General features: G+C 52.7%; 12 protein-coding genes across 12 annotated transcripts; 9 read left to right on the top strand and 3 right to left on the bottom strand.

Annotated features, from left to right (window-relative positions):
• The first annotated feature begins 737 nt into the window (after positions 1–737).
• BJY04DRAFT_197188 (uncharacterized protein) lies at positions 738–1,168 on the top strand. The gene has a single exon (XM_073712460.1). It carries the CDS (start codon positions 824–826, stop codon positions 1,082–1,084), a length of 261 nt encoding a protein of 86 aa, XP_073567575.1. The 5' UTR covers positions 738–823; the 3' UTR covers positions 1,085–1,168.
• BJY04DRAFT_197187 (serine/threonine-protein kinase) lies at positions 1,169–4,239 on the top strand. The gene is made up of 6 exons (XM_073712459.1): positions 1,169–1,282; positions 1,454–1,838; positions 1,935–2,713; positions 2,760–2,838; positions 2,883–3,111; positions 3,155–4,239. Exons 2-6 carry the CDS (start codon positions 1,657–1,659, stop codon positions 3,590–3,592), a joined length of 1,707 nt encoding a protein of 568 aa, XP_073567573.1. The 5' UTR covers positions 1,169–1,282; positions 1,454–1,656; the 3' UTR covers positions 3,593–4,239.
• Positions 1,175–1,566, top strand: BJY04DRAFT_122532 (uncharacterized protein). The gene has a single exon (XM_073708366.1). It carries the CDS (start codon positions 1,264–1,266, stop codon positions 1,474–1,476), a length of 213 nt encoding a protein of 70 aa, XP_073567574.1. The 5' UTR covers positions 1,175–1,263; the 3' UTR covers positions 1,477–1,566.
• On the bottom strand, positions 4,226–5,130 carry BJY04DRAFT_230348 (MGMT family protein; the record flags this gene model as incomplete). The annotated part of the gene is made up of 3 exons (XM_073719276.1): positions 4,845–5,130; positions 4,627–4,753; positions 4,226–4,445 (listed from the first exon to the last, which is right to left on the bottom strand). The coding sequence occupies exons 1-3, from the start codon at positions 4,957–4,959 to the stop codon at positions 4,226–4,228; spliced, it is 462 nt and encodes a 153-aa protein (XP_073567572.1). The 5' UTR covers positions 4,960–5,130.
• A 39-nt stretch (positions 5,131–5,169) lies between these two features.
• Positions 5,170–6,837, top strand: cwc26 (putative cell cycle control protein (Cwf26); the record flags this gene model as incomplete). Its single annotated transcript, XM_073712458.1, has 2 exons — positions 5,170–6,633; positions 6,719–6,837. A coding segment is annotated over exon 1 (1,229 nt), but the record flags the coding sequence as incomplete, so codon positions are not given.
• Positions 6,838–7,379: 542 nt separating this feature from the next.
• Positions 7,380–8,636, top strand: BJY04DRAFT_122462 (uncharacterized protein). Its single transcript, XM_073708364.1, has 2 exons — positions 7,380–7,876; positions 7,927–8,636. The coding sequence occupies exons 1-2, from the start codon at positions 7,713–7,715 to the stop codon at positions 8,303–8,305; spliced, it is 543 nt and encodes a 180-aa protein (XP_073567570.1). The 5' UTR covers positions 7,380–7,712; the 3' UTR covers positions 8,306–8,636.
• On the top strand, positions 8,637–10,770 carry BJY04DRAFT_122463 (putative nuclear envelope protein Brr6). Its single transcript, XM_073708365.1, has 3 exons — positions 8,637–9,081; positions 9,133–10,013; positions 10,058–10,770. The coding sequence occupies exons 1-3, from the start codon at positions 8,967–8,969 to the stop codon at positions 10,400–10,402; spliced, it is 1,341 nt and encodes a 446-aa protein (XP_073567569.1). The 5' UTR covers positions 8,637–8,966; the 3' UTR covers positions 10,403–10,770.
• An 831-nt stretch (positions 10,771–11,601) lies between these two features.
• BJY04DRAFT_197172 (uncharacterized protein) lies at positions 11,602–13,423 on the top strand (the record flags this gene model as incomplete). Its single annotated transcript, XM_073712457.1, has 4 exons — positions 11,602–11,934; positions 11,982–12,199; positions 12,245–12,485; positions 12,534–13,423. Coding segments are annotated over 4 exons (1,472 nt in total), but the record flags the coding sequence as incomplete, so codon positions are not given.
• A 984-nt stretch (positions 13,424–14,407) lies between these two features.
• Positions 14,408–15,267, top strand: BJY04DRAFT_209661 (cutinase 3; the record flags this gene model as incomplete). The annotated part of the gene is made up of 2 exons (XM_073714156.1): positions 14,408–14,599; positions 14,785–15,267. The coding sequence occupies 2 exons, from the start codon at positions 14,408–14,410 to the stop codon at positions 15,265–15,267; spliced, it is 675 nt and encodes a 224-aa protein (XP_073567567.1).
• Positions 15,268–15,434: 167 nt separating this feature from the next.
• BJY04DRAFT_122436 (uncharacterized protein) lies at positions 15,435–16,463 on the bottom strand. Its single transcript, XM_073708363.1, has 2 exons — positions 16,091–16,463; positions 15,435–16,006 (listed from the first exon to the last, which is right to left on the bottom strand). The coding sequence occupies exons 1-2, from the start codon at positions 16,430–16,432 to the stop codon at positions 15,827–15,829; spliced, it is 522 nt and encodes a 173-aa protein (XP_073567566.1). The 5' UTR covers positions 16,433–16,463; the 3' UTR covers positions 15,435–15,826.
• Positions 16,464–16,684: 221 nt separating this feature from the next.
• Positions 16,685–18,560, bottom strand: BJY04DRAFT_230346 (cytochrome P450; the record flags this gene model as incomplete). Its single annotated transcript, XM_073719275.1, has 6 exons — positions 16,685–16,892; positions 16,947–17,113; positions 17,166–17,431; positions 17,488–17,536; positions 17,595–18,425; positions 18,477–18,560. 6 exons carry the CDS (start codon positions 18,558–18,560, stop codon positions 16,739–16,741), a joined length of 1,551 nt encoding a protein of 516 aa, XP_073567565.1. The 3' UTR covers positions 16,685–16,738.
• A 402-nt stretch (positions 18,561–18,962) lies between these two features.
• Positions 18,963–20,006, top strand: BJY04DRAFT_197168 (YbhB/YbcL family Raf kinase inhibitor-like protein). The gene is made up of 2 exons (XM_073712456.1): positions 18,963–19,430; positions 19,495–20,006. Exons 1-2 carry the CDS (start codon positions 19,310–19,312, stop codon positions 19,884–19,886), a joined length of 513 nt encoding a protein of 170 aa, XP_073567564.1. The 5' UTR covers positions 18,963–19,309; the 3' UTR covers positions 19,887–20,006.
• Positions 20,007–20,937: the final 931 nt, after the last annotated feature.

Here is a 20,937-nt window from a genome sequence, read left to right as displayed (position 1 = left end):
CTGCCACTGGGCTTGGTGCTATGGTTCCGATGCGTCGTTTTTCAAAACATGGCTGGCATTATTAAGTAATAGAAGTCATATTAGCTTGTCTTCTCCTGTAACAAGCTCGAAGGGGATCTCTTGGTTCCGATCCTCGATCTCAGGTTCACCAATAATTGAAATCCAATTTCAGCAAAGATGACTGGCAAATGGAATCATACAAAGGCCACGGACTGATCGCTTTACTTAGGTACGATTGTTGGAACACATCTTAGAGACGTGGACCTCGTACAGATGGCTTTACACTGGTTGTTCCTTCTGTGTAAGCAATATTACTCAATATATGAAGATAATTTACTGCGGAGAGGTCATGTCGGTTGCCCATAGAAGACAGTCGAGGAGTGAGGTCTTGGAGACAAGGATGCTGTAGTGAGGCTATAAGTCCTCAGAGAACCTGTCTGCAGCAAACGGGTAGTATGTATACTGCATTTAATTACAGGCGCAAGCTTGAACATGTATCTGGAGTCTTTCAGCCAGTTCCATCTTGTAGTGTGCTGTACCTTAAATCCACGTCGGATGCCCTAGTTCCACGGCAGTTCATGCCCAATACTGCCCTACACAGCACCTGATGTAGCCATGTAGGGCATGGCTTACTTGTCATGTCACAAACGCCTGATTTGTACCACGACTTCAGAAGAGTATTTGAATGGTTCTACAGTGCATGGAGAGGCATTACTTCATTGATGTTTGTGTTGTGGAGATATGCAGCCACACAGGTACAATCAGATGCCACGCACTTCCAGGACCCTTGTTCTCACGGGCGCATTCCCCATCAGAACATTTGATGTCCAGGCCAAGAGTCTTAATACGTCGGTTAATAGTGCGATGTTTCCATCGAGTGCTTGGCTGTCAGATTTTCATTCTGTTGCTGTTCTCTGTTGGAGCTGTCTGGATGATGTGCATGGGCCTCGAGCATGCCCGATGTATAGAATCTGGGGATGCTGAATCAAGGCAGCATCTGGTAGCACTGCATATGGGCACACCTGTCTGTGCTCTTCAGAGTACTCTGTACATCCGCATAGACAACTCCATAGTTTCCTACTGACTCGTGGGATGATTTGCCACAACGGTGAGGTGGGCTTCGTAAGAGACCTCCGAGTCTTTTCGTCTGGTTGCGGACATTCTCCATTGTCGATCCTCACTTCGCAGCTGTGTTCCTTCAGGAATCAAAAGCTGTTTAGCATTAAGTGAACCGAGACCACATTCCAGCCGCGCCCGAATTGTATGTCCAGTGGATTCTGGAGTGAGTTCACTTTGTTTTTTCATATCGTTTGCGTCATCCTCTGTCCCCAACACCATCCACTCACTTCCTGCCACTATCCTTCTTTTCTTCCAGACTACTTACTGCTTGTACATTCTTTGTTTTCAACTGATTGCATTAATCTGACTAGAGAATTGTGTTATTCGCTGCTAGACCGGTTGCAGACTTGGACTTGAATTGAACCCCTCAGCTTTCTCGCACAACCGCGACGACCAGCCGCTCCGCCGCCAACCACCTCGACCACGCTTTCTCTCCGCTGCGATCGCTCCAGCCCAACATCCTACCCCTCTTGCAATTTTCTATCTCTGTTCCTCCACCTTCCTTCCTCGCGATCTATTTCCCCCCCGCCTGGAGCCATGGAGGGCGTTGACCTCCAATCCGTCCTCAACAAAGGAAAGCAGATGGCGACTAATGTCGCTGCATCCGCCACCAACGGCACTACCAATAAAAAGAGAAGAAAAGGAACCGATCTGAAGCCCATCGTGACAAGCGATTCCGCGACATCAGAGACCGACCAAGGAAACACCACAAGCGAAGGGTACGTTGTGACTTTTTCCTGCTTGCTCCTTTCACACCCCTCTTTGCCGCGCTTGCTTTGTTGATTTCCTTCTAACCAACAACCCACTTCCGATAGTGTCCCGCCATCACGGTCTGGCTCGTCGTCCTCCGAAGAAGAAGTCGAAACCACCGCCGAGGAGGAGGATTCCGAAGACTACTGCAAGGGCGGTTACCACCCAGTCCAGATCGGAGAACTGTACAATAATGGTCGCTACGTCGTCGTGCGCAAGCTGGGGTGGGGTCACTTTTCAACCGTCTGGTTGTCCCGCGATACAACGACCGGGAAACACGTCGCGCTCAAAGTCGTCCGATCGGCCGCCCATTACACCGAGACCGCCATCGACGAGATCAAATTATTAAACCGCATTGTCCAGGCCAAGCCGTCCCATCCTGGCCGGAAACACGTCGTCAGTCTGCTCGACTCGTTCGAGCACAAGGGACCCCACGGGGTCCACGTTTGCATGGTATTCGAGGTGCTGGGGGAGAATCTGCTCGGGTTGATTAAGAAATGGAACCATCGCGGGATTCCGATGGCGCTGGTGAAGCAGATTACCAAACAGGTGCTTTTGGGCTTGGATTATCTACACCGGGAATGCGGGATCATCCACACCGACTTGAAGCCGGAGAATGTTCTGATTGAGATTGGCGACGTGGAGCAGATTGTCAAGACATACGTTAAGGAGGAGGCGAAGAAGGAGGAGCAGAAAGAGGACAACCGCAACGGTCGGCGACGGCGCAGGACGTTGATCACCGGCAGTCAGCCGTTGCCTAGTCCGCTCAACACCAGTTTTGAATTCAAACACAGCTCGCAAAATTCCCACAGCAGTCTCAGCCAGGTTGTTAACGAATCATCTGGTGGGTACGACTCTCGCGGGTTTTGGACTTTTGCTGACTGATGCAGCTTCCGACGGGCCGTCGATGAGGCAGTTATTGGGTATCAAAGATGATGACGAGAAGCAACAACAAAGAGAAAAGACTGCGTATGTCTGCGACATTCTCCGATGGGCTTTACTAATGTTTTCAGGGATCTACTCGAACGAGAGGTTTCCGGTATCTCACTGGATAAGTCAACCTCTAACGACGAGGATATCGATTGCGGCATTATCTCCGTCAAGATCGCAGACTTGGGCAACGCGTGTTGGGTGGGCCATCACTTTACCAATGACATCCAGACACGCCAGTACCGGTCACCCGAGGTCATTCTGGGATCCAAGTGGGGAGCTAGTACCGATATCTGGAGCATGGCTTGCATGGTTAGTCTGACCTTTCTACAACAGCGCAGCGCTAATTGTGTAGGTGTTCGAGTTAATCACAGGCGACTACCTCTTCGATCCGCAATCAGGCACCCGCTACGGCAAAGACGACGATCACATAGCCCAAGTAATCGAACTTCTCGGTCCGTTCCCGAAATCCCTCTGTCTCTCCGGCCGGTGGTCGCAAGAGATCTTCAACCGCAAAGGCGAACTGCGCAATATCCACCGACTGCGTCACTGGGCGCTCCCCGACGTCCTCCGGGAGAAATATCACTTCTCCCTCTCACAGAGCAAGGCGATCAGCGATTTCCTCCTACCGATGCTAGAAGTGCTACCCGAGCGACGCGCAAACGCCGGCGGAATGGTCTCGCACGCATGGATGAAGGACACATCAGGGATGGCAGAGGTCGACCTCGGATTAGCCCCTGGCAGCAAAGGCGAAGGTATCGAAGGATGGGCCTCGGAAGTGAAGCGAAGATAAGCAGAGCATCATACGATATGATATGATATTGCCTCCGATATAACGACTCTATATGTCGAGTGACGATTTTCCTTCATTTATGATTCCTCCTTCCTTGCTGTGCATTTACCACGTTGGGCTGTGGGCTAGTTGTTGGTTGGTTGCTCTGCTTGCTTCCTTTCCTACCTGTCCTGTCCTGTCCATGACTACTCCGTACATTCTACCTATAGCGCCACCTACCACACACTCACTCGCTCACCCTCTCTTCCTCCTCCATCTCCCTCGACACCCTCATCTCGTTCATTACCACCATAGAGTCTCTTTCCTGTCCTGTATTGTCCTCTACTCCCTCTGTCTCTTCTTTGTCCGCAGCCCACGCCTTAGACTCCAGGGTAGCGACGTCAGAGAGGATATACTTCGCTAGTTGATCTACCTGTTGCGCTTCATTTACGGTCCGATATCTCCCTGTTCACGATATGTACGTACGGATGGATCTGAGAGGCTTTCTGAAGATAGGATCTGCAATCAATTGATCTCACAAGAGACGTCTGGTCAGGAGTTTGTACTGCTTTCGTATTATGAGCATCACATCATTAGATTCGTATTCAAGAGTAAGGTTTATTCAAGGAGATTAAGTAGGCTTGGGGGAATATCTCATCGACGCCCACTCCTCCCCCCATCTCCATTTCCATCTAGACCCCCCTCTCCCTCTTCATCATCATCATCGTCCCCTTCTTCAGCCTCACTGGGCAACACCCCCGGAAACCACCCAAACAATTCAAAATCCACATAAAACTCCCCCATGCTATCACTCGCCACCTCAACCCCTTCCCCTCTAAGAACCTCCGCCTGCCGCTCTGCACTGCCTGGCTCCCTACCCGTCGTGTTAGCCAGTACTCACAATGCATACTAGTTGCCTCAAGCCCTTATTTCATTTCAATTCGTTCCAGCTTGGAAATAAACAGGAAGCACAAGAGAAAGAGCCGCTGAATCAACGGAGGGAAAAAAAAAAATAGAAGAAGAAGAAAGGAGAGAGAGAGACGGGAGAGACAAACCGATGCGAAATCATCCCCTTGCCATTCACAACCCTTTGCCAGGGGACATTACCGGAGTGGAAGAACTCGCCGCTTTCCGGGGCGGGGAGGTGCTTGAGGCAGATGCCGACTTGGCGGGGGCGTTGGGCTGGGATATTCTCTGTCAGTTTGATTGTCTTGCTCTGGAATTGAAATGTCATATTGGATAGGAGGTGGTGAGGGGGTTGGAAGAGGCATACGTTCACCTAGTAAACGCGCGATATGCCCGTAGGAGGTGACTTTTCCATGGGGGACTTCTTGGACGGCGCTGTAGACGGCGTTGAACCAGTGTTCTGCTTCGTCTGTTCGGGGCATTGTGGTTTTTTTACGCGGTTCAGGGATGGGATATGGGGATGTTATGGATGGGTTGATTGGTGTTGTGCTTGGAAATATAGAATGTAGTCGGGAGAGAGCGTGACGCGGAGAGAATCAACTACACAAGCAAGAGAGCTTGATCATGAAGTTAAAGTAAAGAGTAATAATAAGCCTTATTGGTATTCACCAGATCAATAACGATCTCATCTACACTGCTGTCAGTTAGTCCTCCTATCGCCCTCCCTCATCCTCACCATGCATGCACGCACGCCGGCAACCGGGAAAACATCTAATCCGGAGGAAATACCTCCGGCCGCCAACGCCGCCTCCGCGAATTTAGCCTCAAGCAATTCTACCAGCTCTCGACCAGCCGAGCTACAGCTCCACACATCTCCTCACACAAAACCCAACATACAGGCCACCTTCCCGGGCCCTCACAACAAAAATACAATCACAATGCCGTCCGACTCATTAGCCGCCTATCTAGCGAAAAACTACCTAACCGCCGACCCACCCTCCTCGTCCTCGTCACGCCCGAAAAAGAAACGCAAGACCAAAAATGCACCCGCAGAAGAGACCGGGCTCATAATCGCCGACGACGACCCGCCGGATCTACGCAGCACGGCGGGGCAAAACCTCGAGCGCGACGACGAGTTCGGGCCGCAGGTTGTTGGGGCTGGCTCTGGTGCTACAGGGGAGTTTCGGCGGAAGAAGAAGAGTGGGTGGAAAACGCTTGGGAGTGCAGAAGATGCAGAGGCGGATGCGATCTTAGCGGATGCGGCAGCGGAGGAGGATGCGCGGCGGCGAGAGGCCGGGGATGAGGATCCGATGGTTGTTGACCAGGACGAGGATGAAGATGAGGGAGGGCTACGGATGGAGTCTGGGGCTCGGGCGGGACTACAGACGGCGGAGCAGACGGCTGCGATGGTCGCAGCGCAGCAGAGGAAACGGCGGGCCGAAGAGGCGAAGTATAAAGGGAAGAAACAGCAGGATGGGGATGGGGGAGGGGAACAGGAGACGATTTACCGAGATGCTTCTGGGCGGATTATCAATGTTGCTATGAAGCGGGCTGAGGCGCGGCGGGTGGAAGAGGAGAAGAAGGTTAAGGAGGCGGAGGCGAAGGAGGCGCTTATGGGTGATGTGCAGAGGCAGGAGAGGGAGAAACGGCGGGAGGCGCTTGAGGAAGCGAAGGTTATGCCGTTGGCGAGGACGGTTGATGATGAGGACTTGAATGACGAGTTGAAGGCGCAGAGTCGGTGGAATGATCCTGCTGCGCAGTTTTTGACAAAGGGCGTTGGGAAGGATGTGAGTCGTACGGGGAAGCCGTTGTATAAGGGGGCGTTTCAGCCGAATCGCTATGGGATCAGGCCTGGGCATCGGTGGGATGGGGTGGATCGGGGAAATGGGTTTGAAAAGGAGTGGTTTGCAGCGAGGAACCGGAAAGGGAGGATGGAGGCGCTGGAGTATGAGTGGCAGATGGATGAGTAGGGTAGGAGTTACATATTGTACTATACGTGCTGGCACGATGATACCATAATCATGAACTTATCACGAACTTCATCAGGCTGTATAGCTGGTATGTGTTGCATCCCTGAACCTGGGGCCGAGGTCTGATCTCACGGAAATGACGATATGCTCGTCATCCAAATTAACCTTCAACCTCATCGCAGATCCCTGTTCCACCAGTTTGTAAAGATAAACAACTGAAAATAGCATGGAAGGGATGAAGCGCCAAGGCCAACTCTGGCAGTAAGCTTACCATCGTCATTGTGCTACAGTACGAAACAACAGCCGTCGCAAAGATACTCCGAAGCCAGACCAGGTCTGAGGTCTCAGCCAGGACCCAGATCCAGGCAGGTCTGGCGTGATAGTGAGAGAGTGTCAGTGATCAGCTGGGCGACTGGACGCATGATAAGGGGCAGCTTGGACAGAGGCATGCTAACCGCATCATCGCATGACATCACCCCAGCAGCAAGTGACAGGCCAGGAAGCGCAACGTGCCTGAGGCTATGCCTGTGGTCTGGTAGGCATTCTCTGAAGGTGGCAGGGGGCCTCGGATCCCTCGGTTGACGAAAATAGAGGACCATGGTCGGCGATAGGAATAATAATATTAATGGGTGGGGGGGATGTAAGTGGCGCTTCTGCCCCAGGAGTCGGAGTCGGGGACCCTCATACCTAGTCTAGATGGATGAGGGGAGAGGGGAGAGGGGAAGTGGGCGATTGATAGGATATCATTCTCGTTATTATCGCTCATGCATGATAGCAATGATGACTTGCGCCTGCCGCAATCAGCTTCGCCTCACGGACCTCCCCAGGTTGACTAGGCTAGGTAGATAGCACCTGGTCATGGTCATACTGGCGATGCCGTGATAAAGCCAAAGCCGTAACCTTCCTGCCAAACAAGGTCCCCGATTGTCTTCGCTATTCTTTCATCTACCTTCACTTTCTCTGTTGATCCCTTTGTTACTCATACCCCCGTATCACCGTCCGGTATATGACACAGGCCTGGATGACTGGTTTCAAGCTGGTACTTGGTGACTCACCCTATCTATAGCAGCCTCGCAGCGCCGCTATTGAGACCCGTTCCCTGGTTCGGCACTCACTCTTCTTTCTCTCCCTCGCCTCTGGTTCCTGCTTTATATAGCGCTCCGACCCACTGTTACCTCCTGCAGGCACACCTGCTGAACTACAACAACTACACCTCACCTTGGTGGCTATCCATATTATCCTCTCTCCTACATACGTCTACCACTATGTCCGGCTCTTTTGATAAGCAGGACCTTCGTCAGGCCGGCACTGCCGCAAAGCGCGTCCACGATCACAAGGCCAAATGGGTTTATGGTGGCCGAACCGCTCGCGCGGGCCATACTCTCTATGACAGCACCCTCCCTATCACCCGCCCTGCAAAGCCTCAGACGTAAGCAGCTTCCGGAACATCACATCGTGAGATAGCTAACAAGTGTGCAGCAAGTCGTGGAGCCGACGAGACCGAACGCGCGATGCACACCACAACGTCACACTTGCGAAGATCGACTTCCGCAGCGATGTAGCAGAGGCGCTCGACATCAATACTTCCGACTCATCTGCGGACGACCACAGCGATCCCGTCGTTGCGGCAAACATTCCGGAGGTCTTCCAGGGACAAGACGACCCCGTCGGGCTCTATGGGGCAGCAGGGGAGATGCTGTTCAAAGACGCTGTCGACAAGGCGGTTGAGAAGTTTGAGGTCAAGGAGACAGAGAAGCTGGTCAAGGAGTACGAGTTCATCACCCGCGAGAGCGAAATCTCCATCGGGTATCTCGCCGACGAAGACGATTTTGAGCTGGTCGACCACGTCAGCCTGTGACTTCTTCCATCCTTGTATTTTCTTTCCTCATGCGCGTCTGTATTATGAGCGATGGACCGGAGTTTGGCTAGATTTGATTCTTTGGCATTAGATGATTTGCTTTGGGTTATCGGCGCATGCAGCTTTGATCTGCGAGGACGGTCGTTTGGGGAGGGCAACCTAGGATCCTTGTATTAGAGCCGATCGGCGATGCTCTGGTTGTTATTGTTATGCATCAGAATGAACATACATATATAACCAGCTGTGTGCTTCTCGTTGTAGAGTTGGAGGGAGTAAAGGAGGAGTTGACTGTTGCGGAGTAGCTGCGGGTGACAGGCTACAGCTAGTGAGGGGAAGCGGCTCAGCTCGGAGTCCGGTGCGACCGGTGATTAGCAGGCTAGATATCTTGACAGTAGAGTAGAAGGTAGACTCACAATAGAAAGAGACACTTTGTCGGAAATAATTCACAGCCCAGGAAAATCAACCATCAGTTCACAAAGAACGATTTGAATGCGGTTGCTGGGGATGATTGTGGGCGGATTGTTTACCAAAACAAAAAAGGAAGCCGGAAAAAGTCGAGATCCTTGGCCAAAAACCTCCGCAGATCATCTTCAACTCTCCACAATCACACCTCGCGTGCCTTTGACTTTGATTCACTGCCTGTTTGTTCATCATCAACAAGATGGAAAAAAGAACGGCAGAAAGCCCGATGGACTTCGAGTGGCAGACCAAAGCCCCCGGAGACGTCACCTCGCCTTTCTACCAGCTCAGCATGCAGCATGACAACCAGAAGAAGCGTGCGTCCACCTGCAAGGCTACAGCTGCTGCCAAAAGCTAACTCCATTTAGGGTCGCATAATGTCTTCGAGTCACCGGGAAAGAAACCCATGCCTGCCCTCCGCGAACCCAATAACCAACCCTTCCTCTTCTCGCACACCAAACAGGCTCCTGGCACGCCGAAGTCGGCATTTGCCCAGCCGGCTTTCATGACGCCGCGGAAATTCGACCTCGACTTCTCGTCAGGAGCCGAAAACCTCTCCTCACCCGAACTGGCGGATAACGATGATACACCGGAGCAACCAACGAAGAGTGGTCATCGAAATTCACTATTCGGCATGTATGGACGGTTCGCTCCTAGCCCGGGAAGGGGCGAAATCCCTCGACTGAATCACTACTCGCACGCAGCGGCTCGACGGGTGCAGAAGAGGCGGCTACGGAATAAGGCGCTGGATATACAGTTACACAGGGATAGCGATGATGAGAGTGATCGGCCGAGCAGCAGCGAAGGCAAGCAGAAGACGAAGAAAGGCCAAGAAGGGGAGAAGCCGGCGCGGACGTCTACGTTCTCGGATTTTTTCGCCCTCCTGGAAGCGCACCCGAATGTCCCGAATATTCTCTCATGGTGGGCACAACTCTTCGTCAACCTGTCCTTATTCTCCCTCGCCGCGTACGTCGTTTATGGATTTGTGTCGGCCATTCGGACGGAGTTTGACCAGGCGGCAGAAGAGGCCTCGGATACGATACTGGCTGAGATGGCGAAATGTGCACAGAACTACGTTGATAATAGATGCGGCGGCGGCGATCGACTGCCGGCGTTGGAAACGGTGTGTGAGAACTGGGATCGATGCATGAACCGCGACCCGGCCAAGGTGGGACGGGCCAAAGTCTCAGCACAGACCATGGCTATCATCATCAATAGCTTTATAGACCCGATTAGCTGGAAAGCCATTGTAAGGATGTCGCCTTTGTGTTACCGCAAAACTAACAATGCTAGGCCTTCTTCCTTGCCACGATATCTACCGTTGGTGTTGTCAGCAACTGGTCCTTTCGTTCTTTCAGAAGCCGTTATAACCAGGATGACTATGCTCATGCGGCGCCTACCTACAACCGACAACCATCCGCCCAGCACCATCAGTTCCCTCCACAGCTCACCGGACAGCATTCTGGGTTCGGGTATACGGGGCCACAGCATCAAAGCGACACGTCTGGTTACGAAAAGCAGGATATGCCCCTACTACTCGAACAGCCGCAGACGGTGAATTTCACAGAACGGAGTCGGGAGCGATCGAGAAATCCCCGTACTCCAAGCCCTGTCAAACGAGGCAGAAACCTTCTTTAGCATCTAGATTTCCTATTTTAGCATAAGCGATGGACATGGCATTTTCTTTTCTAGTCCAGGGCGCTGATCTACTGAAGATGTGTAATTTGCTCATATGCACTCAAACTAGAATTGTATAATTTGCTCATATGTGCGCATGGCGCCCCGCAGGTTTATCTTCAACATACGCATAAGTAGACCAGAACCCCACCTGCACCATCCTTGGTCTTCCTCTCCTTGACCTTCATTCAACACGGCGACATAGACGGTCCAGAAGCTGAGATGGACCCCTGCTTGTTTCGCTGACAATGAAGTTCTGTTCTATGCCAACCACGCGCAATTCCCGTCCCATTTCTCGCCTGCATCATCCTGGAAAGTCGGCTGCTGCACGCAGGGGCTAAATTGACCACGATGCTACACTGCACTAAGGATATTCTCGTCGGTTCGGTCACATTGATGATTTACTGCGGATGACTGCCACGGAGCAGGAAATGATGCGATATCTCCCCCGCCGTGCCTAGCCGGCATACAGACAAGGTTGCGATTTGGAGGCGCTGCCAACGCACCACCAGGGGTAAAGGGCTATTTTCCTCGAGGCTTGTGGCTTCCTTCGAGCCGTGGCGATGACAATTACTGGTTGGGGGTTGCATGTATTCGAGGACTAAAGCATTCCGCCTCAATCCTGTCAGCCTGCCAGCCTGCAGGGGATGCTGTGCTACCGAAGTGCATCAGCCGCCCTGAACGAGAAGCGAGACCATGGCATTCAGCAGGCAACAAAGAACCTTGGAAGGTCAACGAACAATCGTCGAATTATTGATTGTTTCTCGCGCGATTGTGTTTGGTTACATCTGCCCCGGGGCCAAGAACGGGGATCAACAGTCCAATATCGCACATCCCTCCCGCCGGCCAACCACAGCCGCAGTCTTCTTCTGCAGCAATGTAACCCAAGCCTCACCACTCTTGGCTTGTTCTATTTGTGCCAATCGACCAGGTGCCTCATCACCTTTATCTTCGCCATCGCCTGAGCTTCTCTCGTTATCTCCCCCACCCGCGGGCAATATACCCCAGAAGGAATGTTCACCTTCCAGAACGGCAGTAGCATGGGTAGCAGACGGGAGGGCTTGATGCCTTGGCACTTTGTACCCCCGGTCCCCTTTGCTTGGCTTGTGCGGTGCTCTCCGTGGAGGAAAGCATATAAATACTCCATGGGCTTGTTCGGAATATGACCGAGCACCTCAGCTGTCGGTTCATTCTCTCCAGACACTCCTCCGCCATGAAGCTCTCCCTCATCACTCTTGCCTCCCTGGCCTGCGCGGCCTCTGCGTCACATGCAGGTGGCCGCACCATGGAGTACCTCATGTCTCTGAAGTCGCAGTCTCGTGAGCGTGCCCGTGGCCAAGGTCTCTTCAACCTGAACCGCTACCCCAACGAGGGCCGCAAGAAATGCAGACGTGGCAAGGCTGGAGAGTACTCATGCGAGAACGTTGACCTCCTGTCTTTCCTCAGCCACCAGGCTCTGGGCAGTGTGACTCGTGAGGGCAACGATGTTTGGGGTGCGTACACATTGTTATCAATGGTTGAAATCAACTAACAACCGTAGGATGGTCTTCTGTTGATGGCCGCGAGTTCGGTGTTGTCGGTCAGACCGACGGCGTTGCGTTCGTGGAGATCCTGGAGGATGGCAGCCTTGAGTACCTTGGCCGCCTCGCCAGCCAGACCGAGCCATCTGTCTGGCGTGACATCAAGGTCATCGGTGACCATGCGTACATTGGCTCCGAGGCCCCTGGGCACGGTCTGCAGATCTTCGACCTTAAGAAGGTAAGTCATCATCATGCCAAGATAGTCAGCAACTAACTTTTCTAGTTGTTGAAAGTGGACTCCTGGAAGCCAGTCAACTTCTCCATCCATGATGACCTGACCGGGTGGTACACTGGCTTCGGAAGCTCGCACAACATTGTCGCCCACGAGGAGACCAACACCATCTATGCCGTCGGAACGGCCCGCAACCTCACCTGCGCCGGAGGTCTCTGGATCGTCGACGTCTCAGACCCTGCCAACCCCACCTCCCCGGGTTGCGCCAACGAGGACGGCTACGTCCACGATGGTGAGATTCCTTCCGCCCATTTTGCAAAGCAAAGCTAACCCCCTCTAGCCCAATGCGTCATCTACAAGGGCCCCGATGAGAGGTACATCGGCCAGGAGATCTGCTTCAATTACAACGAGGACACCCTCACCATCGTCGACGTGACCGACAAGACCAGCCCCATTCAGCTCTCCAAGACCCCCTACGTCGGCGCCAGCTACACCCACCAAGGCTGGCTCGTCGACCCCGAGGACCACTCCTACCTCCTCCTCGACGACGAGCTCGACGAGGTCGACGGCACCGGCTCCGCCGCCAACGGCCACACAACCACCTATATCTTCGACGTGAAGGACCTCACCGCCCCCAAGCACACCGGTATCTACCAGTCCCCTCAGCGCTCCATCGACCACAACCAATACACCCTCGACGGCCTCACCTACCAATCCAACTACGGCAGCGGTCTCCGCATCGTCGACGTCTCTTCCGTCTTCGAGGACCCCACCGGCGGCAGCTTCAAGGAGGTCGGCTCTTTTGATGTCCACCCCGAAGACGATGCTATTGGCGGCGAGGTCGAGTTCGTCGGCAGCTGGAGCGTCTACCCTTACTTCAAGAGCGGCCACATCCTGCTCAACAGTATCGAGCGCGGTATCTACACACTCAAGTACACTGGCCCTGCTGCTGGTGGAAAGCCCGGAAAGCCTGGCAAGCCTGGCAAGCCCGGTCGTCCTGGCCGCCCCGGCCGCAACTAAGCTGGTTAGTTAGTTAGGTAGTTGGTCATGCGGACAGATTCATCCGTCATCTGACGACCCAATCCAGCTGCCCCGCAGGGGTAGTCTATTAAGTATACGATTACGGAGTATAATAAATACACACTAGCAATAAGTTAGTTAACGATAGCTCAAAATCCAAGAAAGGATCCCAGCAAATCCCGAAAGAGGCGCACTTTATCTGACGCAAGATCTCTGACTCCCCCACTTTGTTTCACCTTCTTATTCGTAGTAGACTCAGTCGCATCTCGTACACAGACTTTCCTCGCTCGTCAACGGTCAGAACCAACCCATCCTCAAACTATCTTACTGCTCACCTCGGTATATCGGCAGTCACCCGCCCGGCAGTCAGAATCCGTGACAATCTCCAACCCCACCAAGGGAATCATAGTTCCTACTAAATCTAAAACGGTTTCAGCCCCGAGATGCCCAATCATACCCTAGTCTTTTCCCCGCATTCTTTTCTTCACCGTATGTAGGGCTACGGTAGTGCTGCACACTTGCCCAGAAGTAGCCCAAGAGTAGGACCATCGCACTATCTAACTTGCATGTATACATCCAATCCCTGCTCTTCAAGCCACGGTGCCTGTGCAAAACAGCACTATTTCCCCGCATGGCCCCGCATAACTCGGTGATATCTGAAGAGCCCGGCTAGTGCTGTATCAACTAAGGTTACTAGGGTATGGTAGGCTGCCCAATTTTCGAGCTGCCAAGAGTGTACCGGGGGTGTTTGAAACGAGGTCGATGTGAGGAATCGGATTTTGTTCTCGTGGATTGGGTTCAGCTGGTGTGTAGAATGTCTATCTCTTTCGTTGGAGACTTCTAGCCAAGAGGAGCTCATTACCTAGGCTGAGCTGGTTTGACGATTTACTCCCACATCCTAGGCTGGAACGGCATTTGGTTGCCGTTTGTGTTGCAGGCGAAGGGAGGGGCCGGGATTCGTTCCTGGATGGCTTCTTCAGGGTCAGGGCTAATTGGATGTGTGGCTTGAGTCAGGCAGATGGAGGGTGGGATATGTATATAAACCCCCTCGAGACACCGACAGTCAGTCAGAGAAGAACAAGCAATCAGCGCAAAGAGCAATCGCCATCTTCTCCAGCCCTATTCTCAGCTCAGCCATATCCAGCCAGCTCTTCACTCATTTCAAACTTTGCAATTCATTTCATCTACTTCAAGATGACTCTTCGTACCCTCCTCGTGGCTGCTCTGGCAGCACTAGCAATCGCCAACCCCGTCCCCGCTGCAAACCCAGAGGCGGACATCACCCTCGAGCGCCGCCAGAGCATCAACTCGAATGACCTCGAGGACGGCGTCTGCAAGCCGGTGACGTTCATCTACGCGCGTGGCTCGACGGAGAGCGGGAACATGGTATGTAAAGCACACACGCCCATCCTCCAAATTACCTCCCCTTCCAGTCCTTCCATCTTGCTTCGCATCAGCTTCATACCCTGACCCTCCACCAACCCCCTGAAGAACCCTAGCCCACCACAACCCCACACACCAACTCACATACCACTAAATCCATCCAAACCAACTAACCACAATCGAAACAGGGCTTCATCGTCGGCCCCCAAGTCTGCAGCAACCTAAAATCCGAACTAGGCCGCGACAACGTCGCCTGCCAAGGCGTCGGCGGCGCCTACACAGCCAGCCTAATCCCCAACTTCCTCCCCCAAAACACCAACCGCGCCTCCATCCAAGCCGCCGTCGACATGTTCGACCTCGCCGACGCATGCCCGGACACCCAGATCGTGGCCGGCGGGTACAGCCAAGGCTCAGCGGTGATCTTCGGCGCGATCCAGGACATCGACGATAGCCTGAAGAGCAAAGTAAAGGGCGTTGTGCTGTTCGGGTATACGCGGAATCTGCAAGATCGGGGACGGATTCCTGATTACCCGGAGAATCAGACGAAGGTGTTTTGTGCGGTGGGGGATTTGGTTTGCTCTGGGACGCTGGTTATTACGGCGAGTCATTTGGTTTATGGGGTTAATGCGCGCGAGGCGGCGGGGTTCTTGGCGGGGAAGGTTAGTATTTAGATGGGACTTTACGGGATCTGGCTGGTGGTTTGGATGACTTGCTTTCGGGAGAGGTGCAGTTGTCGGGTGTTTCTGGGGCTGGAATGATATGCTGAAGGGAAGGAAGGCGTGCGCACTTGGGTACACACGTACCTGCGAATGACGGCAGTCTGGGATTACGGTTAGGGCTTTGGATTGAGGGGGGGCTTCTCTTGTTTACTATGTATATAGCTTCGCTTCTTGCTGGTGTCGTTGTGGATTATGCTGTGCATATCCAATTTATGATGATTTATCGGTGCATGATGTTGTCTTTGTAAGAGGTGAAGTGAATCTAGAAAAGGAGACAGACTGCCTCCTTCACTATCTAGCATTCCTCCTCTGCCGGCTTGATCGAGAAGCAGACATGCAGAAAGCGAACATGGCGTATGTCCTGAGCAGTTTCATTGGGCTAGTAACAATGCTTGAGAAGCGTAAACCCCATGAATATGTTATAGATCCAGGCATTTCGGTAACGAATGTTGTTGCATAGCGCTCTAGGAACCCCCAGAAGGATGAAAGCTCCCTCATATCTATCCAAAGGTTAGAGCTCATCCCTATCCACCCCCTCGAAACACAGCCCATACGTCCCCCTGGGAAACTCCTGACTCGGCTGCGCCCTCAACTCCGATCCATCGTCACTCTTTTTACTGCTGCCGTACCAAAACGGCCCATACGCCCGGTTTGTTTCTGGGTCAGCAAGATACAGAAAGTCCTTCGGGACCTAATGCAGGATATCAGCAATGTTCCTAAGTAACCAACAGAGTCGTCAAGGGTAGAGAAAGTGAAGGAAAGAGTTCTGACAAACCTTCGCGAAGCGTATATCATTCCGGTACCAGAGTAGATCGAATAGATTGTCGCTGTTATGCAGGACCTTTTCCGCATCAAGTGAGAGGAGTTTACCCTCTGTGCGGAGGGCGCCGGCGCCGTCGGAGGTGAAGATTGCACAGTCTTGGCCTTGCTCATTCCATGTGCCGTGGTGGGTTAGACACCCGTGCGGTCGGTTGGATGTGCATGGTTTGCTGGTGTCGAAGGAGTTGTCGTGGAGGTAGACCTGGACTTTGACTGGTCCTGGTGGGATGGCCTCTTGGGCCAGGGCTGAGTGGATGAATGGCAGGAAAGCCAAGAGAGAAGGGAGATGGAGGTGCATGATGGTGACTGTAGATAGGTCTAGACAGAAGTTGAAGGAGGCGAAGAAGGAGATGGTGGGGGATGCTCCGAGGTACTCCGGACGAATCCATGCACCATGACGCAATCCGGAGTGAACACCCTGTCAATATAGTATTGTGATGTCTAGAGCATTCTGCTTAGTAGTGCCTAGCATGGAGCTGAGAGCCGTGTGCGTTGTGTATGTTTATTGTCCTCTATTGCCCATCTCACCTAGTTAACATTTCAAGCCAGCCACCGTAACGGTCTTCTCACTTGTCTGTCTGTAATCATCTACTGCCCTCGACAATTACCTTACAGCCGTCAGATACATATTGAGTGCAGGCTTCTTCCAGAAAAGGAAGCTCTTCTGCTTCGTCCACTCCAGCGAATCCTCTGCGATTCTCAGATCGAAGTTGTACAGGACACGAGCCAAGATTAAGCGCATCTCTGCGTAGGCGAGGCTATTGTTGTCCACATATTAGCAGGATATAAAGGGAGAAATATGCAATACTAACTTCCTTCCCACACAATCCCTCGGCCCGACGTTGAACGGCTGAAAGGCCTTGATCTTATCATTCGCGAACCTAAGATCGTTAAGGAATCGCTCTGGGTGAAAACTCAGCGCGTCAGTGAAGTTTCGCTCCTGCCGGTATGTTGCGTAGTGGTGGACGGCGACGGTAGTCTGCACACCTGTCAGTTTCTGTTGACCTCTTGAGTGACTCTCGTTAACATACACCCTCAGGAACATAGTCGCCGGCGATCACAGCACCTCCTTCATGCACGAGCCGTGGCAGTCCACCGCTGATGGGGTGGTAGAGCCTCATCCCTTCGTTCAGACAGGCGAGCATGTAGGACAATTTGCTCACGGAGAGAAGAGTGATTTCGTCCTCGTTCTTGAAGGACGACCGCACCTCTTCCACGACCTTGCGGTATTCCTCCGGGTGGGTGGTGAGGAAGTACGTCGTGCCCGCGAGCATCGTCGCCGTGGATTCAGACCCAGCTGTCCATGTTAGAAAGAGCCTGCGCACAGATAGACATACCCGCCAACAAACGTACCCGTGATAAAGAGCTCTGCGTTCGATGTAAGCTGCTCAATCGATATATTCTGTTCCCCAGTATCAGCAACCACCCCCCGAACAAATAAAGAGAAGAAAAACACCAACCCACTCCTCCCTCTTCTTGATCATCGTATTGATCAAATCCGGCCTCTCCCCCAACTCCATCCGCCTAAGCACCTTCTCCCTCGCCATCCTCGCATGCTCCACCCCCGCCTCCTTCACAGCCCTCGGCATCATCCCCAGCACCAACCCCTTCAAAACCGGATACAGCGACACAAACTGCAAAACCGTCATGAACCGCCCCATGCTCGTGACGACCTCAATCCACGGATGCATCCTCGACTCCGCCAAGCACCCAAACCCCTCCCCAAACGCCAGATCTCCGATAACGTCAAACGTCGTGTAGTTATACCAGGCCGCCATATCCACAGCCTTTTCCCCATTTTCATTTCCACTATCACTATCACTGTGACTGTGACTGTGACTATGACTATGCTCCCTCAACCGCCGAACCAGCAAATCCACATACCCCCGAATCAGCGGCTCCTGCGCCCTCATCGCCTGCTCCGAGAACCCATGCGCCATGAGCCGCCGGAAAACGCCATGCTGCGCCCTCGGCGCATTTGCGAGGTTCGGCGGACCAACAGTCACAGGGCTATAGAAGTGCGGGTCCTTACCCATTTCGGGTCCTGAGCGATGGCCCATGATGTCTGTCCAGGCGGAGGGGTTTGTGAAGGAGAGCTCATTGGGCCGGATGCGGACTACGTCGCCGTAGAGGCTGTGCCAGGTTGCGACGTGTGTGGCGGCTTCGCCTTTTATGGTGAGGTAGTAGTAGTAGGGGAGGTTGGAGATGGCGTTTAGCTTTGGGCCGGGGAAGCGCGCGAGGGGGTGGAAGTAGAGGTTGTAGAGGGCTATTGCGAGGCGGTGGGTGAGGAACTGCGGTTGAGAGAGTTAGGGTGACGTTTTAGGTTTGGGGTGTATACTGACGAGTGTAAGGGCGAGGAAGAGGATCCAGTGTTTCTCTATGAAAGTGGTGGGGGGTGGAGGTCGGAGGGGCTCCATGGTGGTCATTGTAGACAGTCTGTTAGGATGATGGAGAAGTGATGTTGAACTAGGAGAGTAGGAACTGGAAGAAAGTATTCAAGCAGGTATTAAGGATTTTATATACCCCCATCGCTAACAACGGTGTCCTATCTATAGATGCTTCCTCGAATCTGTACCCGGAACTCCGACCAGCTATACATATCATCTCCACATCCCACGAGCCGATCGGTACCGCCATGCAGACCAGCAAGCGTACTGTTTATTATACTTGTCTACTACTGGGTGTCTCTGGTTCCTTTGCATGAGCTTGAGCCCGCCGAGCCCCATCTAGGGCTCCTCCTTGTGCGGCTGGAAAGAGATCGACAAGGGGCGTCTGAGATTCAGTATTGCGGAACTAGGAGTACCGAGTTATTACATATATAAATGATCGTCCATCGTACTTGGATATATCCTGAGCTGAGCTGTTTAAATAGTGAAGCGATCGGTCTGTTCCACGGAGCGATAGGGAAGAATGAGCAGTTATACAGGCCCAGCCCCTCTGTACAGCTAAAAATAAGAGACGACACATAAGCCTTTCCGCTCCATGCTAAGCATCGTTTGCAGCCTTTACCATTGGGTGCTGGACTCGTCAGAATCTCCAATTACTCCGTAGATAATTAACTCCGCCTAACTCCGCAGATAGCACGGCGATCAGCCACATCCCTCTCTTTTTCTGCACCTCCCTTGAATATTTCCTTTCAGGCTTCCCTCCTTCGATCAACAGACCTTCTGTGAAAATGCCAGACGTATCTAGATACGAGACTATCATCAAGGACCTCGAGAGCGGCACCTACCCAACACTAGCTCTTCGCATCGGGACGCAAGACATAACCCCAGGAGCTAAGATCGCAAAGAATGGTAAGAGCCAACAGTGCTACAGGCATGACCGGCATTAAATACCCAACAACTGACACAGCAATAGACACCACCCAAACCCCAACCCTATCCGCCCCGGCAGATTTGCTAGAGGGTACATACGCCGTAATCTCACTCGACATCGACGCGCCTTTTAGATCCTGGAATGTTCTCTCCCCGATAGTCCACTGGATCCAAACAGACCTCACATCCAACAGCAAGGACTTGGGTCTTGAGAGTTCTGGAGTGCCGGTTGTACCGTGGCTGCCGGCTGGCCCGCCGCCGGGTGCTGCGCCGCATCGATACCTCTTTCTTCTGTACAGACAGGGAGAGTTGATGGAAAAACAGGAGGGAGCGAGTTTGACTAGACTGCAGAGGATGAGGTTTGATGTCGATGGGATGGTGGGGAGGTTAGGGTTGGGGGAGATTGTCGCGGTGAATTATTTTGTTGCGAACTAGATGGGCTACTGAGAATAGAGTGTTCTTGTCTAGAGGAGACGGGTCTGTAAGTGGATATACTGGGATTAATGGAATTATGGAGCGCAGAGTTGCATACAGGCTGTGACAGATATGCCCGTGGAGTAACTATGGGTAGTACCTGATCATGCAATTTACATGAACAAGAAATCTGGTTCCAACACAGTGAACGAAGGACAAGGCTGTGGCCTGCGTAGAATCAGTAGTTGGTTATGGTTGTCTATTAGAGCATTGATCATGAGCCGCATGAGCTGATCGGATGGGGCGGCTCGGGGTAAGCAGAGCATCGGAAGAGAAGGCCTTGGTATTCCTGAAGGCACGCTCGCTGTCCGAGCTTTATCTCTACGCTTCTGTGGTTTATTTTGGGCATGCGCTAATAGGAGTGTCTGATCCTTGTCTAGCCCGACTTTGTCCGCCGCAAAACATAGGTGTAATACATACCACAATTAGCTACTGCAGCCAGAAGGATAAGACAAAGACAATCTTGCAGCAAGCAAAGCTTACAGTTCGCTTCAAGGTTATTCATAGATCCTCGTGGAGGAAACTGACTGCTTGTATGAAGAGATTGGGTGGCGTTCGCACAGCTTAGACTTCAGCCTCGGTCAGCAAATGATGACAGCCCTCGAACATGAAACAAGTTGACAGAAGCGCTTATCAGTTTGCGAATCTACACCGGGTGTTTGATGTCCAGATCCTCATCGCATGGCATCCACGTCAGATTTCGATTCTGGCGGACTACCTCACTCTAGGGCTACAATGTCTTATACTAATCTTTGTAATATCCTTTCAAACCCGAATCTACTTGATTGATTGACCGAGTCAGAGAGCGTAATGCCGTCTGCTACGATTCTGAACTGTCAACAGCTACCGGCACAACTATATAACCGCTGCCAGGAAATGCTGCCCGGGATGGTGAAACGGTAAGCCTGCGCCGCCGGCACTACACAATCGCCACGCTGATGCCGTGTCAGGCGCCACGACGGTAAGTCTGCTTTATCTGCAGCGAGAGATTCGCCGGGTAGGTGTTCTTCAG

Source organism: Aspergillus karnatakaensis (assembly GCF_047715665.1).
Source record: "Aspergillus karnatakaensis strain CBS 102800 unplaced genomic scaffold BJY04scaffold_52, whole genome shotgun sequence".
NCBI lineage: Eukaryota > Fungi > Ascomycota > Eurotiomycetes > Eurotiales > Aspergillaceae > Aspergillus > Aspergillus karnatakaensis.
The sequence above is the reverse complement of the archived record's forward strand: the minus strand, read 5'-3'. Positions and strand labels throughout refer to the sequence as shown.

Coding starts and splice junctions, on each gene's coding strand:
- BJY04DRAFT_197188 (XM_073712460.1), top strand. CDS start 824: ATGTCCAGGCCAAGAGTCTTAATACGTCGGTTAATAGTGCGATGTTTC.
- BJY04DRAFT_122532 (XM_073708366.1), top strand. CDS start 1,264: ATGTCCAGTGGATTCTGGAGTGAGTTCACTTTGTTTTTTCATATCGTT.
- BJY04DRAFT_197187 (XM_073712459.1), top strand. CDS start 1,657: ATGGAGGGCGTTGACCTCCAATCCGTCCTCAACAAAGGAAAGCAGATG. Junction 2,839..2,882: donor CAACAAAGAGAAAAGACTGC/GTATGTCTGCGA, acceptor TAATGTTTTCAG/GGATCTACTCGAACGAGAGG. Junction 3,112..3,154: donor TCTGGAGCATGGCTTGCATG/GTTAGTCTGACC, acceptor CTAATTGTGTAG/GTGTTCGAGTTAATCACAGG.
- BJY04DRAFT_122462 (XM_073708364.1), top strand. CDS start 7,713: ATGTCCGGCTCTTTTGATAAGCAGGACCTTCGTCAGGCCGGCACTGCC. Junction 7,877..7,926: donor CGCCCTGCAAAGCCTCAGAC/GTAAGCAGCTTC, acceptor ACAAGTGTGCAG/CAAGTCGTGGAGCCGACGAG.
- BJY04DRAFT_122463 (XM_073708365.1), top strand. CDS start 8,967: ATGGAAAAAAGAACGGCAGAAAGCCCGATGGACTTCGAGTGGCAGACC. Junction 9,082..9,132: donor GCATGACAACCAGAAGAAGC/GTGCGTCCACCT, acceptor AACTCCATTTAG/GGTCGCATAATGTCTTCGAG. Junction 10,014..10,057: donor CGATTAGCTGGAAAGCCATT/GTAAGGATGTCG, acceptor TAACAATGCTAG/GCCTTCTTCCTTGCCACGAT.
- BJY04DRAFT_122436 (XM_073708363.1), bottom strand. CDS start 16,432: ATGCACCTCCATCTCCCTTCTCTCTTGGCTTTCCTGCCATTCATCCAC. Junction 16,007..16,090: donor ATGATATACGCTTCGCGAAG/GTTTGTCAGAAC, acceptor ATCCTGCATTAG/GTCCCGAAGGACTTTCTGTA.
- BJY04DRAFT_197168 (XM_073712456.1), top strand. CDS start 19,310: ATGCCAGACGTATCTAGATACGAGACTATCATCAAGGACCTCGAGAGC. Junction 19,431..19,494: donor AGCTAAGATCGCAAAGAATG/GTAAGAGCCAAC, acceptor ACACAGCAATAG/ACACCACCCAAACCCCAACC.